This window comes from Chiloscyllium plagiosum, unplaced genomic scaffold, assembly GCF_037043375.1.
Source record: "Chiloscyllium plagiosum isolate Xiang-an unplaced genomic scaffold, Cpla_swu_hap1 HiC_scaffold_44, whole genome shotgun sequence".
Lineage (NCBI taxonomy): Eukaryota > Metazoa > Chordata > Chondrichthyes > Orectolobiformes > Hemiscylliidae > Chiloscyllium > Chiloscyllium plagiosum.
This window is the reverse complement of record NW_028270182.1, coordinates 4,747,027-4,762,962: the sequence shown is the minus strand read 5'-3', so window position 1 is coordinate 4,762,962 and position 15,936 is coordinate 4,747,027. Positions and strand designations below refer to the sequence as shown.

General features: G+C 59.7%; 1 protein-coding gene across 1 annotated transcript in view; it reads left to right on the top strand.

Annotated features, from left to right (window-relative positions):
* LOC122546366 (polyamine-transporting ATPase 13A3-like) overlaps positions 1–15,936 on the top strand; it is a 263,479-nt gene that overhangs the window by 217,449 nt on the left and 30,094 nt on the right. Inside the window, exons 18-19 of the mRNA XM_087982839.1 lie at positions 9,063–9,151; positions 9,623–9,703. Of these exons, the coding sequence (XP_087838965.1) occupies positions 9,063–9,151; positions 9,623–9,703 (170 nt within the window). The remainder of the gene's footprint in view (positions 1–9,062; positions 9,152–9,622; positions 9,704–15,936) is intronic.

Sequence of the window (15,936 nt, the reverse complement as noted above, 5' to 3'; positions counted from 1 at the left end):
CACTGTCGGAGGGCCAGTGCTGAGGGAGTGGTCACTGTCGGAGGGTCAGTGCTGAGGGAGCGCCGCATTGTCGGACAGTCAGCGCTGAGGGAGTGGTGCACTGTCGGAGGATCAGTGCTGAGGGAGTGGGCACTGTCGGCGGGTCAGTGCTGAGGGAGCGCTGCACTGTCGGAGGGTCAGTGCTGAGGGAGTGGTGCACTGTCGGAGGATCAGTGCCGAGGGAGCGCTGCACTGTCGGAGGGTCAGTGCTGAGGGAGTGGGCACTGTCAGAGGGTCAGTGCTGAGGGAGTGGGCACTGTCGGAGGGTCAGTGCTGAGAGAGTGCCGCACTGTCGGAAGGTCAGTGCTGAATGAGTGGGCACTGTCGGAGGGTCAGTGCTGAGGGAGTGGTGCACTTTCGGATGTTCAGTGCTGAGGGAGAGCCGCACTGTCGGAGGGTCAGTGCTGAGGGAGTGTGCACTGTCGGAGGGTCAGTGCTGAGGCAGTGCCGCACTGTCGGAGGGTCAGTGCTGAGGCAGTGCCGCACTGTCGGAGGGTCAGTGCTGTGGGAGCGCTGCACCGTCGGAGGGTCAGTGCTGAGGGAGTGGGCACTGTCGGAGGGTCTGTGCTGAGGGAGCACCGCACTGTCGGAGGGGCAGTGCTGAGGGAGTGGGCACTGTCAAAGGGTCAATGCTGAGGGAGTGGTGCACTGTCGGAGGTTCAGTGCTGAGGGAGTGCCACACTGTTGGAGGGTCAGTGCTGAGGGAGTGCCACACTGTTGGAGAGTCAGTGCTGAGGGAGTGCCACACTGTCGGAGGGTCAGTGCTGAGGGAGCGGGCACAGTTGGAGGGTCAGTGCTGAGAGAGCGTTGCACAGTCGGAGGGTCAGTGCTGAGGGACTGGGCACTGTTGGAGGATCAGTGCTGAGGGAGCGGGCACTGTTGGAGGGTCAGTGCTGAGGGAGTGGTGCACTGTCGGATGTTCAGTGCTGAGGGAGATCCGCACTGTCGGAGGGTCAGTGCTGAGGGACTGTGCACTGTCGGAGGGTCAGTGCTGAGGCAGTGCCGCACTGTCGGAGGGTTAGTGCTGAGGGAGTGCCGCTCTGTCAGAGGATCAGTGCTGAGGGAGTGCCGCAATGTCGGGGGGGTCAGTGCTGAGTGAGTGTGCACTGTCGGAGGGTCAGTGCTGAGGGAGTGGGCACTGTCAGAGGGTCAGTGCTGAGGGAGTGCCACACTGTCGGAGGGTCAGTGCTGAGGGAGTGCCGCACTGTCGGAGGGTCAGTGCTGAGGGAGTGCCGCACTGTCGGAGGGTCTGTGCTGAGGGAGTGGGCACTGTTGGAGGGTCAGTGCTGAGGGAGTGCCGCACTGTCGGAGGGTCAGTGCTGAGGGAGTGGGCACTGTCAGAGGGTCAGTGCTGAGGGAGTGCCGCTCTGTCAGAGGATCAGTGCTGAGGGAGTGCCGCAATGTCGGGGGGGTCAGTGCTGAGTGAGTGTGCACTGTCGGAGGGTCAGTGCTAAGGGAGTGGGCACTGTCAGAGGGTCAGTGCTGAGGGAGTGCCACACTGTCGGAGGGTCAGTGCTGAGGGAGTGCCGCACTGTCGGAGGGTCTGTGCTGAGGGAGTGGGCACTGTTGGAGGGTCAGTGCCGACGGAGTGCCGCACTGTCAGAGGGCCAGTGCTGAGGGAGTGGTCACTGTCGGAGGGTCAGTGCTGAGGGAGCGCCGCATTGTCGGACAGTCAGCGCTGAGGGAGTGGGCACTGTCAGAGGGTCAGTACTGAGGGAGCGGGCACTGTCGGAGGGTCAGTGCTGAGGGAGTGGTGCACTGTCGGAGGATCAGTGCTGAGGGAGTGGGCACTGTCGGCGGGTCAGTGCTGAGGGAGCGCTGCACTGTCGGAGGGTCAGTGCTGAGGGAGTGGTGCACTGTCGGAGGATCAGTGCCGAGGGAGCGCTGCACTGTCGGAGGGTCAGTGCTGAGGGAGTGGGCACTGTCAGAGGGTCAGTGCTGAGGGAGTGGGCACTGTCGGAGGGTCAGTGCTGAGAGAGTGCCGCACTGTCGGAAGGTCAGTGCTGAATGAGTGGGCACTGTCGGAGGGTCAGTGCTGAGGGAGTGGTGCACTTTCGGATGTTCAGTGCTGAGGGAGAGCCGCACTGTCGGAGGGTCAGTGCTGAGGGAGTGTGCACTGTCGGAGGGTCAGTGCTGAGGCAGTGCCGCACTGTCGGAGGGTCAGTGCTGAGGCAGTGCCGCACTGTCGGAGGGTCAGTGCTGTGGGAGCGCTGCACCGTCGGAGGGTCAGTGCTGAGGGAGTGGGCACTGTCGGAGGGTCTGTGCTGAGGGAGCACCGCACTGTCGGAGGGGCAGTGCTGAGGGAGTGGGCACTGTCAAAGGGTCAATGCTGAGGGATTGGTGCACTGTCGGAGGTTCAGTGCTGAGGGAGTGCCACACTGTTGGAGAGTCAGTGCTGAGGGAGTGCCACACTGTTGGAGAGTCAGTGCTGAGGGAGTGCCACACTGTCGGAGGGTCAGTGCTGAGGGAGCGGGCACAGTTGGAGGGTCAGTGCTGAGAGAGCGTTGCACAGTCGGAGGGTCAGTGCTGAGGGACTGGGCACTGTTGGAGGATCAGTGCTGAGGGAGCGGGCACTGTTGGAGGGTCAGTGCTGAGGGAGTAGGCACTGTCGGAGGGTCAGTGCTGAGGGAGTGATCACTGTTGGAGGGTCAGTGCTGAGGGAGTAGGCACTGTCAGAGGGTCAGCGCTGAGGGAGCAGGCACTGTTGGAGGGTCAGTGCTGAGGGAGTGGGCACTGTCGGAAGGTCAGTGCTGAGGGAGTGCCGCACTGTCGGAGGGTCAGTGCTGAGGGAGTGCCGCACTGTCAGAGGGCCAGTGCTGAGGGAGTGGGCACTGTCAGAAGGTCAGTGCTGAGGGAGCGCCGCACTGTTGGAGGGTCAGTGCTGAGAAAGTGGGCACTGTTCGAAGGTCAGTGCTGAATGAGTGTACTCTGTCGGAGGGTCAGTGCTGAGGGAGTGCCGCACTGTCAGAGGGTCAGTTCCGAGGGAGTGGGCACTGTCGGAGGGTCAGTGCTGAGGGAGTGGGCACTGACGGAGGGTCAGTGCTGAGGGAGTGCCGCACTGTCGGAGGGTCAGTGCTGAGGGAGTGGGCACTGTTGGAGGGTCAGTGCTGAGGGAGTGCCGCTCTGTCAGAGGATCAGTGCTGAGGGAGTGCCGCAATGTCGGGGGGGTCAGTGCTGAGTGAGTGTGCACTGTCGGAGGGTCAGTGCTGAGGGAGTGGGCACTGTCAGAGGGTCAGTGCTGAGGGAGTGCCACACTGTCGGAGGGTCAGTGCTGAGGGAGTGCCGCACTGTCGGAGGGTCTGTGCTGAGGGAGTGGGCACTGTTGGAGGGTCAGTGCCGACGGAGTGCCGCACTGTCAGAGGGCCAGTGCTGAGGGAGTGGTCACTGTCGGAGGGTCAGTGCTGAGGGAGTGGGCACTGTCAGAGGGTCAGTGCTGAGGGAGCGCCACATTGTCGGAGAGTCAGCACTGAGGGAGTGGGCACTGTCAGAGGGTCAGTACTGAGGGAGCGGGCACTGTCGGAGGGTCAGTGCTGAGGGAGTGGTGCACTGTCGGAGGATCAGTGCTGAGGGAGTGGGCACTGTCGGCGGGTCAGTGCTGAGGGAGCGCTGCACTGTCGGAGGGTCAGTGCTGAGGGAGTGGTGCACTGTCGGAGGATCAGTGCTGAGGGGGTGGGCACTGTCAAACGGTCAATGCTGAGGGAGTGGTGCACTGTCGGAGGGTCTGTGCTGAGGGAGTGGGCACTGTTGGAGGGTCAGTGCTGAGGGAGTGCCACACTGTTGGAGAGTCAGTGCTGAGGGAGTGCCACACTGTCGGAGGGTCAGTGCTGACGGAGTACCGCATTGTCGGAGGGTCAGTGCTGAGGGAGCAGGCAATGTTGGAGGGTCAGTGCTGACGGAGTACCGCATTGTCGGATGGTCAGCGCTGAGGGAGCAGGCACTGTCCGAGGGTCAGTGCTGAGGGAGTGGGCACTGTCAGAGGGTCAGTGCTGAGGGAGCGGGCACAGTTGGAGGGTCAGTGCTGAGGGAGTAGGCACTGTCGGAGGGTCAGTGCTGAGGGAGTGGTCACTGTTGGAGGGTCAGTGCTGAGGGAGTAGGCACTGTCAGAGGGTCAGCGCTGAGGGAGCAGGCACTGTTGGAGGGTCAGTGCTAAGGGAGTGGGCACTGTCGGAAGGTCAGTGCTGAGGGAGTGCCGCACTGTCGGAGGGTCAGTGCTGAGGGAGTGGGCACTGTCAGAAGGTCAGTGCTGAGGGAGCGCCGCACTGTTGGAGGGTCAGTGCTGAGAAAGTGGGCACCGTTCGAAGGTCAGTGCTGAATGAGTGTACTCTGTCGGAGGGTCAGTGCTGAGGGAGTGGGCACTGACGGAGGGTCAGTGCTGAGGGAGTGGGCACTGTTGGAGGGTCAGTGCTGAGGGAGTGCCGCTCTGTCAGAGGATCAGTGCTGAGGGAGATCCGCAATGTCGGGGGGGTCAGTGCTGAGGGAGTGCCGCACAGTCGGAGGGTCAGTGCTGAGGGAGTGAGCACTGTCAGAGGGTCAGTGCTGAGGGAGTGCCACACTGTCGGAGGGTCAGTACTGAGGGAGTGCCGCACTGTCGGAGGGTCTGTGCTGAGGGAGTGGGCACTGTTGGAGGGTCAGTGCCGACGGAGTGCCGCACTGTCAGAGGGCCAGTGCTGAGGGAGTGGTCACTGTCGGAGGGTCAGCACTGAGGGAGTGGGCACTGTCAGAGGGTCAGTACTGAGGGAGCGGGCACTGTCGGAGGGTCAGTGCTGAGGGAGTGGTGCACTGTCGGAGGATCAGTGCTGAGGGAGTGGGCACTGTCGGCGGGTCAGTGCTGAGGGAGCGCTGCACTGTCGGAGGGTCAGTGCTGAGGGAGTGGTGCACTGTCGGAGGATCAGTGCTGAGGGAGTGGGCACTGTCGGAGGGTCAGTGCCGAGGCAGCGCTGCACTGTCGGAGGGTCAGTGCTGAGGGAGTGGGCACTGTCGGAGGGTCAGTGCTGAGGGAGTGGGCACTGTCGGAGGGTCAGTGCTGAGAGAGTGCCGCACTGTCGGAAGGTCAGTGCTGAATGAGTGGGCACTGTCGGAGGGTCAGTGCTGAGGGAGTGGTGCACTTTCGGATGTTCAGTGCTGAGGGAGAGCCGCACTGTCGGAGGGTCAGTGCTGAGGGAGTGTGCACTGTCGGAGGGTCAGTGCTGAGGCAGTGCCGCACTGTCGGAGGGTCAATGCTGTGGGAGCGCTGCACCGTCGGAGGGTCAGTGCTGAGGGAGTGGGCACTGTCGGAGGGTCTGTGCTAAGGGAGCACCGCACTGTCGGAGGGGCAGTGCTGAGGGAGTGGGCACTGTCAAAGGGTCAATGCTGAGGGAGTGGTGCACTGTCGGAGGTTCAGTGCTGAGGGAGTGCCACACTGTTGGAGAGTCAGTGCTGAGGGAGTGCCGCACTGTTGGAGAGTCAGTGCTGAGGGAGTGCCACACTGTCGGAGGGTCAGTGCTGACGGAGTACCGCATTGTTGGAGGGTCTGTGCTGAGGGAGTAGGCACTGTCGGACAGTCAGCGCTGAGGGAGCAGGCACTGCCCGAGGGTCAGTGCTGAGGGAGTGGGCACTGTCAGAGGGTCAGTGCTGAGGGAGCGGGCACAGTTGGAGGGTCAGTGCTGAGGGAGTAGGCACTGTCGGAGGGTCAGTGCTGAGGGAGTGGTCACTGTTGGAGGGTCAGTGCTGAGGGAGTAGGCACTGTCAGAGGGTCAGCGCTGAGGGAGCAGGCACTGTTGGAGGGTCAGTGCTGAAGGAGTGGGCACTGTCAGAGGGTCAGTGCTGAGGGAGTGGGCACTGTCGGAGGGTCAGTACTGAGGGAGCAGGCAGTGTCAGAGGGTCAATGCTGAGAGAGTGGGCATGGTCGGAGGGTCAGCGCTGAGGGAGTGCCGCACTGTCGGAGGGTCAGTGCTGAGGGTGTGTCACACTGTCGGAGGGTCATTGCTGTGAGAGTGGGCGCTGACAGAGAGTCACTGCTGAGGGAGCGGGCACTGTCCGAGGGTCAGTGTTGAGGGAGCGCTGCACTAGATGAGGGTCAGTGCTGAGGGAGCGCCGCACTGTCAGAGGCTCAGTGCTGACGGAGTGCCGCACTGTGGAGGGTCAGTGCTGAGGGAGCGGGCACTGTCAGATGGTCAGTGCTGACAGAGTGCCGCACTGTTGGAGGGTCCGTGTTGAGGGAACGCCACACTATCAGAGGGTCAGTGCTGAGGGAGCATCGTACTGTCAGAGGGTCGGTGCGGATGGAGCGCCGCACTGTCAGAGGGTCAGTGCTGAGGGAGTGCCGCACTGTCGGAGGGTCAGTGCTGAGGGAGTGCCGCACTATTGGAGGATCAGTTCTGAGGGAGTGGGCACTGTCGGAGTGTCAGTGCTGAGGGAGCATCGTACTGTCGGAGGGTCAGTGCTGAGGGAGTGCCGCACTGTCGGAGGGTCAGTGCTGAGGGAGTGGGCACTGTCGGAGGGTCAGTGCTGAGGAAGTAAGCACTGTCGGAGTGTCAGTGCTGAGGGAGTGAGCACTGTCGGAGGGTCAGTGCTGAGGGAGCGCCGCACTGTCAGAGGGTCAGTGTTGAGGGAGTGGGCAATGTCGGATGGTCAGTGCTGAGGGAGTGCCACACTGTCAGAGGGTCAGTGCTGAGGGAGTAGGCACTGTCAGAGGGTCAGTGTTGAGGGAGTGGGCAATGTCGGAGAGTCAGTGCTGAGGGAGTGGGCACTGTCGGAGGGTCAGTGCTGAGGGAGTGCCGCACTGTCGGAGGGTGGGTGCTGAGGCAGTGGGCACTGTCGGAGGGTCAGTGCTGAGGGAGTGCCGCACTGTCGGAGGGTCAGTGCTGAGGGCGTGCCGCACTGTCAGAGGGTCAGTGCTGAGGTAGTGCCGCACTGTCGGAGGGTCAGTGCTGAGGGAGTAGGCACTGTCAGAGGGTCAGTGTTGAGGGAGTGGGCAATGTCGGAGGGTCAATGCTGAGGGAGTGAGCACTGTCAGAGAGTCAGTGCTGAGGGCGAGCCGCACTGTCAGAGGGTCAGTGCTGAGGGAGTGAGCACTGTCGGAGGGTCAGTGCTGAGGGAGTGCCGCACTGTCGGATGGTCAGTGCTGAGGGAGTGCCGCACTGTCGGAGGGTCAGTGCTGAGGGAGTAGGCACTGTCAGAGGGTCAGTGTTGAGGGAGTGGGCAATGTCAGAGGGTCAGTGCTGAGGGAGTGAGCACTGTCGGAGGGTCAGTGCTGAGGGAGTGAGCACTGTCGGAGGGTCAGTGCTGAGGGCGAGCCGCACTGTCGGAGGGTCAGTGCTGAGGGAGTGAGCACTGTCGGAGCGTCAGTCCTGAGGGAGTGAGCACTGTCGGAGGGTCAGTGCTGAGGGAGTGAGCACTGTCGGAGGGTCAGTGCTGAGGGAGTGAGCACTGTCGGAGCGTCAGTCCTGAGGGAGTGAGCACTGTCGGAGGGTCAGTGCTGAGGGAGTGAGCACTGTCGGAGGGTCAGTGCTGAGGGAGTGCCGCACTGTCGGAGGGTCAGTGCTGAGGGAGTGAGCACTGTCGGAGGGTCAGTGCTGAGGGAGAGGGCAATGTCGGAGGGTCAGTGCTGAGGGAGTGAGCACTGTCGGAGGGTCAGTGCTGAGGGAGTGAGCACTGTCGGAGCGTCAGTCCTGAGGGAGTGAGCACTGTCGGAGGGTCAGTGCTGAGGGAGTGAGCACTGTCGGAGGGTCAGTGCTGAGGGAGTGAGCACTGTCGGAGCGTCAGTCCTGAGGGAGTGAGCACTGTCGGAGGGTCAGTGCTGAGGGAGTGAGCACTGTCGGAGGGTCAGTGCTGAGGGAGTGAGCACTGTCGGAGGGTCAGTGCTGAGGGAGTGAGCACTGTCGGAGGGTCAGTGCTGAGGGAGAGGGCAATGTCGGAGGGTCAGTGCTGAGGGAGTGAGCACTGTCGGAGCGTCAGTCCTGAGGGAGTGAGCACTGTCGGAGGGTCAGTGCTGAGGGAGTGAGCACTGTCGGAGGGTCAGTGTTGAGGGAGTGGGCAATGTCAGAGGGTCAGTGCTGAGGGAGTGAGCACTGTCGGAGGGTCAGTGCTGAGGGAGTGAGCACTGTCGGAGGGTCAGTGCTGAGGGCGAGCCGCACTGTCGGAGGGTCAGTGCTGAGGGAGTGAGCACTGTCGGAGCGTCAGTCCTGAGGGAGTGAGCACTGTCGGAGGGTCAGTGCTGAGGGAGTGAGCACTGTCGGAGGGTCAGTGCTGAGGGAGTGAGCACTGTCGGAGCGTCAGTCCTGAGGGAGTGAGCACTGTCGGAGGGTCAGTGCTGAGGGAGTGAGCACTGTCGGAGGGTCAGTGCTGAGGGAGTGAGCACTGTCGGAGGGTCAGTGCTGAGGGAGTGAGCACTGTCGGAGGGTCAGTGCTGAGGGAGAGGGCAATGTCGGAGGGTCAGTGCTGAGGGAGTGAGCACTGTCGGAGGGTCAGTGCTGAGGGAGTGAGCACTGTCGGAGCGTCAGTCCTGAGGGAGTGAGCACTGTCGGAGGGTCAGTGCTGAGGGAGTGAGCACTGTCGGAGGGTCAGTGCTGAGGGAGTGAGCACTGTCGGAGCGTCAGTCCTGAGGGAGTGAGCACTGTCGGAGGGTCAGTGCTGAGGGAGTGAGCACTGTCGGAGGGTCAGTGCTGAGGGAGTGAGCACTGTCGGAGGGTCAGTGCTGAGGGAGTGAGCACTGTCGGAGGGTCAGTGCTGAGGGAGAGGGCAATGTCGGAGGGTCAGTGCTGAGGGAGTGAGCACTGTCGGAGGGTCAGTGCTGAGGGAGTGAGCACTGTCGGAGGGTCAGTGCTGAGGGAGTGAGCACTGTCGGAGGGTCAGTGCTGAGGGAGTGCCGCACTGTCGGAGGGTTAGCGGTCACTCGATATCACTAAAGCAGGAGGCAGTTCTTATTTCTTTGTGTCAGCCATGTCCCTGTTTGTGAAATTGCGACTGTTCAGGTTTCTGAGTTGGTGCTGGGAGGGATGTTGACATGGGTCTCAATATAATTGCTTGCATTTTCTATCCCCCAGATTTGTTCCTAGCTGTCCTGGTCATTCTCTACCTGTTCACATTATTTCTCATGCTCTTTCCAAGTCGCAGTCTCGACACATTTTTTGAGGTAAGGCGTCTCTTGGTTTACTTCTCAATCCACTGCCTGGCTCCAATTTGAAGGCGCTATGGAAATGCAGGTTTGCTGACTCTGCACACCATTGCTGTGCTGGCTGTGTTGGTGAGGTGTGAATGCTCCTGATAGGAGTCCCTGGAGATTTAATGGTCCTCACCTTCTGTGCACACGCAGAAATCTGTCCCGTGGTTGAGCTTCAGGGAATTTGACAGCCAGACGCGTCGCCACACAGCGCGGCAGTCATTTCTCCCGAAGCGACAGAGCCCTGGTTGATCTGTCCCCCTTGTGAAACAGGAGGCAGGTACTGCCTGTACGTAGAGCTGGGCTGGAAGGCCATGGGAAGAATGGTCTCTGTGTGTTTCCATCCAGACTGCAGCCAGCTCCTCCCTCACCCCAACATGATCCCCTAAAGCCTGGGCCTATGACTAACCTCTCTCTTTCTTTCTCTTTGCCTTTCTTCACCAGTTTGTCTGCATCCCATACATTTGGAGAATTTATATCCTACTAATGGTTGTTGGCCATTTTGTTCTTTCCGTTTTCCTGGAGGTAATATTTGAGTCGGATATATCAATGTCGTTTTTACTCAAAGTCAGAATGTGCTGCTCCCTCCCAGTCAGCTCACTGACCCCCATGGAAAAAGGAGTGTTTCATATTCCTTCTCTATTCCCAGTCTGTTTCCTCTCTCTATCCCACCGTTCCCCAGTCTGTCCCCTCTCTCTATCCCACTGTTCCCCAGTCTGTCCCCTCTAACCTCCCAATGCTCCCCAGTCTGTCCCCTCTCTCTCTATCCCACCATTCCCCAGTCTGTCCCCTCTCTCTATCCCACCGTTCCCCCGTCTGTCCCCTCTCTCTATCCCACTATTTCCCCAGACTGCCCCCTCTCTACCTCCCACTATTCCCCACTCTGTCCCCTCTCTCTATCCCAATGTATCCGAGTCTGTCCCCTCTCTCTATCCCACTGTTCCCCAGTCTGTCCCCTCTCTCTCTATCCCACTGTTCCCCAGTCTGTCCCCTCTCTCTCTATATCACTGTTCCCCAGTCTGTCCCCTCTCTCTATCCCACCATTCCCCAGTCTGTCCCCTCTCTCTATCCCACTGTTCCCCAGTCTGTCCTCTCTCTCTATCCCACTGTTCCCCAGTCTGTCCCCACTCTCTCTATCCCACTGTTCCCCAGTCTGTCCCCTCTCTCTCTATCCCACTGTTTCCCAGTCTGTCCCCTCTCTCTATCCCACTGTTCCCCAGTCTGTCCCCTCTCTTTCGATCCCACTGTTCCCCAGTCTGTCCTCTCTGTCTATCCCACTGTTCCCCAGTCTGTCCCCTCTCTCTCTATCCCCCACCGTTCCCCAGTCTGTCCCCTCTCTTTCGATCCCACTGTTCCCCAGTCTGTCCTCTCTGTCTATCCCACTGTTCCCCAGTCTGTCCCCTCTCTCTCTATCCCACCGTTCCCCAGTCTGTCCCCTCTCTCTATCACACTGTCCCCAGTCTGTCCCCTCTCTCTATCCCACTGTTCCCCACTCTGTCCCCTCTCTCTCTATCCCACTGTTTCCCAGTCTATCCCCTCTCTCTTTATCCCACTGTTTCCCAGTCTGTCCTCTCTCTATCCCACTGTTTCCCAGTCTGTCCCCTCTCTCTATCCTACCATTCCCCAGTCTGTCCCCTCTCTCTATCCCAATGCTCCCCAGTCTGTCCCCTCTCTCTATCCCACCATTCCCCAGTCTGTCCCCTCTCTCTATCCCACTGTACCCCAGTCTGTCCCCTCTCTCTATCCCACTGTACCCCAGTCTGTCCCCTCTCTCTATCCCACTGTTCTCCAGTCTGTCCCCTCTCTCTATCCCACCATTCCCCAGTCTGTCCCCTCTCTCTATCCCACTGTTCCCAGTCTGTCCCCTCTCTCTATCCCACAATTCCCCAGTCTGTCCCCTCTCTCTATCCTACCATTCCCCAGTCTGACCCCTCTCTCTATCCCACTCTTCCCCAGTCTGTCCCCTCTCCCTATCCCACCGTTCCCCAGTCTGTCCCCTCTCTCTATCCCACCGTTCCCCAGTCTGTCCCCTCTCTCTATCCCACCGTTCCCCAGTCTGTCCCCTCTCTCTATCCCACCGTTCCCCAGTCTGTCCCCTCTCCCTATCCCACCATTCCCCAGTCTGTTCCCTCTCTCTATCCCACTGTTCCCCAGTCTGTCCCCTCTCTCCCTCCCACCGTTCCCCACTCTGTCCCCTCCCCCTATCCCACCGTTCCCCAGTCTGTCCCCTCTCTCTATCCCACTGTTCGGAGTCAGTCCCCTCTCTCTCTATCCCACTGTTCCCGTGTCTGTCCCCTCTCTCTATTCCACTGTTCCCCAGTCTGTCCCCTCTCTCTATCCCACTGCTCCCCACTCTGTCCCCTCTCTCTATCCCACTGTTCCCCAGTCTGTCCCCTCTCCCTATCCTACTGTTCCCCAGTCTGTCCCCTCTCTCTATCCCACTGTTCCCCAGTCTGTCCCCTCTCTCTTTATCCCACTGTTCACCAGACTGTCCCCTCTATCCCACCCTTCCCCAGTCTGTCCCCTCTCTGTATCCCACTGTTCCCCAGTCTGTCCCCTCTCTCTATCCCACTGTTCACCAGTCTGTCTCCTCTCTCTATGCCAGTTTCCCAGTCTGTCCCCTCTCTCTATCCCACTGTTCTCCAGTCTATCCCCTCTCTCTATCCCAGTTTCCCAGTCTGTCCCCCCTCTCTATCCCACTGTTCTCCAGTCTGTCCCCTCTCTCTATCCCAGTTTCCCAGTCTGTCCCCCCTCTCTATCCCGGTTTCCCAGTCTATCCCCTCTCTCTATCCCAGTTTCCCAGTCTGGACCCCCTCTCTCTCCCACTGTTCTCCAGTCTGTCCCCTCTCTCTATCCCACTGTTCCCCAGTCTGTCCCCTCTCTCTTTATCCCACTGTTCTCCAGACTGTTCCCTCTATCCCACCGTTCCCCAGTCTCTCCCCTCTCTCTTTATCCCACTGTTCCCAGTCTGTCCTCTCTCTCTCTCTATCCCACTGTTCCCCAGTCTCTCCCCTCTCTCTTTATCCCACTGTTCCCCAGTCTGTCCCCTCTCTCTATCCCACCGTTCCCCAGTATGTCCCCTCTCTTTATCCCACTGTTCTCCAGTCTGTCCCCTCTCTTTATCCCACCGTTCCCAAGTCTGTCCCCTCTCTCTATCCCACCGTTCCCCAGTTTCTCCCCTCTCTCTTTACCCCACTGTTCCCAGTCGGTCCCTCTCTCTCTATCCCACTGTTCCCCACTCTGACCTCTCTCCCTATCCCACTGTTCCCCAGTCTATCCCGTCACTCTATCCCACTGTTCCCCAGTCTGTCCCCTCTCTCTATCCCACTGTTCCCCAGTCTGTCCCCTCTCTCTGTCCCACCGTTTCCCACTCTGTCCCCTCTCTCTCTATCCCACTGTTTCCCAGTCTGTCCCCTCTCTCTATCCCACTGTTCCCCAGTCTGTCCCCTCTCTCTCTCCCACCGTTCCCCAGTCTGTCCCCTCTCTATCCAACCGTTCCCCAGTCTGTCCCCTTTCTCTATCCCACTGTTTCCCAGTCTGTCCCCTCTCTGTATCCCACTGTTCCCCACCCTGTCCCCTTTCTCTATCCCACTGTTCCCCAGTCTGTCCCCTCTCTCTATCCCACTGTTTCCCAGTCTGTCCCCTCTCCCTATCCCACTGTTCCCCAGTCTGTCCCCTCTCTCTGTCCCACCGTTTCCCACTCTGTCCCCTCTCTCTCTATCCCACTGTTTCCCAGTCTGTCCCCTCTCTCTATCCCACTGTTCCCCAGTCAGTCCCCTCTCTCTATCCAACCGTTCCCCAGTCTGTCCCCTTTCTCTATCCCACTGTTTCCCAGTCTGTCCCCTCTCTGTATCCCACTGTTCCCCACCCTGTCCCCTTTCTCTACCCACTGTTCCCCAGTCTGTCCCCTCTCTCTATCCCACTGTTTCCCAGTCTGTCCCCTCTCCCTATCCCACTGTTCCCCAGTCTATCCCGTCACTCTATCCCACTGTTCCCCAGTCTGTCCCCTCTCTCTATCTCACGGTTTCCCAGTCTGTCCCCTCTCCCTATCCCACTGTTCCCCAGTCTATCCCGTCACTCTATCCCACTGTTCCCCAGTCTGTCCCCTCTCTCTATCCCACTGTTCCCCAGTCTGTCCCCTCTCTCTGTCCCACCGTTTCCCACTCTGTCCCCTCTCTCTATCCCACTGTTTCCCAGTCTGTCCCCTCTCTCTATCCCACTGTTCCCCAGTCTGTCCCCTCTCTGTATCCCACTGTTCCCCAGTCTGTCCCCTCTCTCTCTCCCACCGTTCCCCAGTCTGTCCCCTCTCTCTATCCAACCATTCCCCAGTCTGTCCCCTTTCTCTATCCCACTGTTTCCCAGTCTGTCCCCTCTCTGTATCCCACTGTTCCCCACCCTGTCCCCTTTCTCTATCCCACTGTTCCCCAGTCTGTCCCCTCTCTCTATCCCACTGTTTCCCAGTCTGTCCCCTCTCCCTATCCCACTGTTCCCCAGTCTATCCCGTCACTCTATCCCACTGTTCCCCAGTCTGTCCCCTCTCTCTATCCCACTGTTCCCCAGTCTGTCCCCTCTCTCTGTCCCACCGTTTCCCACTCTGTCCCCTCTCTCTCTATCCCACTGTTTCCCAGTCTGTCCCCTCTCTCTATCCCACTGTTCCCCAGTCTGTCCCCTCTCTCTATCCCACTGTTCCCCAGTCTGTCCCCTCTCTGTATCCCACTGTTCCCCAGTCTGTCCCCTCTCTCTCTCCCACCGTTCCCCAGTCTGTCCCCTCTCTCTATCCAACCATTCCCCAGTCTGTCCCCTTTCTCTATCCCACTGTTTCCCAGTCTGTCCCCTCTCTGTATCCCACTGTTCCCCACCCTGTCCCCTTTCTCTATCCCACTGTTCCCCAGTCTGTCCCCTCTCTCTATCCCACTGTTTCCCAGTCTGTCCCCTCTCCCTATCCCACTGTTCCCCAGTCTATCCCGTCACTCTATCCCACTGTTCCCCAGTCTGTCCCCTCTCTCTATCCCACTGTTCCCCAGTCTGTCCCCTCTCTCTTTATCCCACTGTTCCCCAGACTATCCCCTCTATCCCACGCTTCCCCAGTCTGTCCCCTCTCTGTATCCCACTGTTCCCCAGTCTGTCCCCTCTCTCTATCCCACTGTTCCCCAGTCTGTCCCCTCTCTCTATCGCACTGTTCACCAGTCTGTCTCCTCTCTCTATCCCACTGTTCTCCAGTCTATACCCTCTCTCTATCCCAGTTTCCCAGTCTGTCCCCTCTCTCTATCCCACTGTTCCCCAGTCTGTCCCCTCTCTCTCTCCCACCGTTCCCCAGTCTGTCCCCTCTCTCTATCCAACCGTTCCCCAGTCTGTCCCCTTTCTCTATCCCACTGTTTCCCAGTCTGTCCCCTCTCTGTATCCCACTGTTCCCCACCCTGTCCCCTTTCTCTATCCCACTGTTCCCCAGTCTGTCCCCTCTCTCTATCCCACTGTTTCCCAGTCTGTCCCCTCTCCCTATCCCACTGTTCCCCAGTCTATCCCGTCACTCTATCCCACTGTTCCCCAGTCTGTCCCCTCTCTCTATCTCACTGTTTCCCAGTCTGTCCCCTCTCCCTATCCCACTGTTCCCCAGTCTATCCCGTCACTCTATCCCACTGTTCCCCAGTCTGTCCCCTCTCTCTATCCCACTGTTCCCCAGTCTGTCCCCTCTCTCTGTCCCACCGTTTCCCACTCTGTCCCCTCTCTCTCTATCCCACTGTTTCCCAGTCTGTCCCCTCTCTCTATCCCACTGTTCCCCAGTCTGTCCCCTCTCTGTATCCCACTGTTCCCCAGTCTGTCCCCTCTCTCTATCCAACCGTTCCCCAGTCTGTCCCCTTTCTCTATCCCACTGTTCCCCAGTCTGTCCCCTCTCTGTATCCCACTGTTCCCCACCCTGTCCCCTTTCTCTATCCCACTGTTCCCCAGTCTGTCCCCTCTCTCTCTCCCACCGTTCCCCAGTCTGTCCCCTCTCTCTATCCAACCGTTCCCCAGTCTGTCCCCTTTCTCTATCCCACTGTTCCCCAGTCTGTCCCCTCTCTGTATCCCACTGTTCCCCACCCTGTCCCCTTTCTCTATCCCACTGTTCCCCAGTCTGTCCCCTCTCTCTATCCCACTGTTTCCCAGTCTGTCCCCTCTCCCTATCCCACTGTTCCCCACTCTGACCTCTCTCCCTATCCCACTGTTCCCCAGTCTGTCCCCTCTCTCTATCCCACTGTTCCCCAGTCTGTCCCCTCTCTCTATCCCACTGTTCCCCAGTCTGTCCCCTCTCTCTGTCCCACCGTTTCCCACTCTGTCCCCTCTCTCTCTATCCCACTGTTTCCCAGTCTGTCCCCTCTCTCTATCCCACTGTTCCCCAGTCTGTCCCCTCTCTCTCTCCCACCGTTCCCCAGTCTGTCCCCTCTCTATCCAACCGTTCCCCAGTCTGTCCCCTTTCTCTATCCCACTGTTCCCCAGTCTGTCCCCTCTCTCTATCCCACTGTTTCCCAGTCTGTCCCCCCTCCCTATCCCACTGTTCCCCAGTCTATCCCGTCACTCTATCCCACTGTTCCCCAGTCTGTCCCACCTCTCTATCTCACGGTTTCCCAGTCTGTCCCCTCTCCCTATCCCACTGTTCCCCAGTCTATCCCGTCACTCTATCCCACTGTTCCCCAGTCTGTCCCCTCTCTCTATCCCACTGTTCCCCAGTCTGTCCCCTCTCTCTGTCCCACCGTTTCCCACTCTGTCCCCTCTCTCTCTAT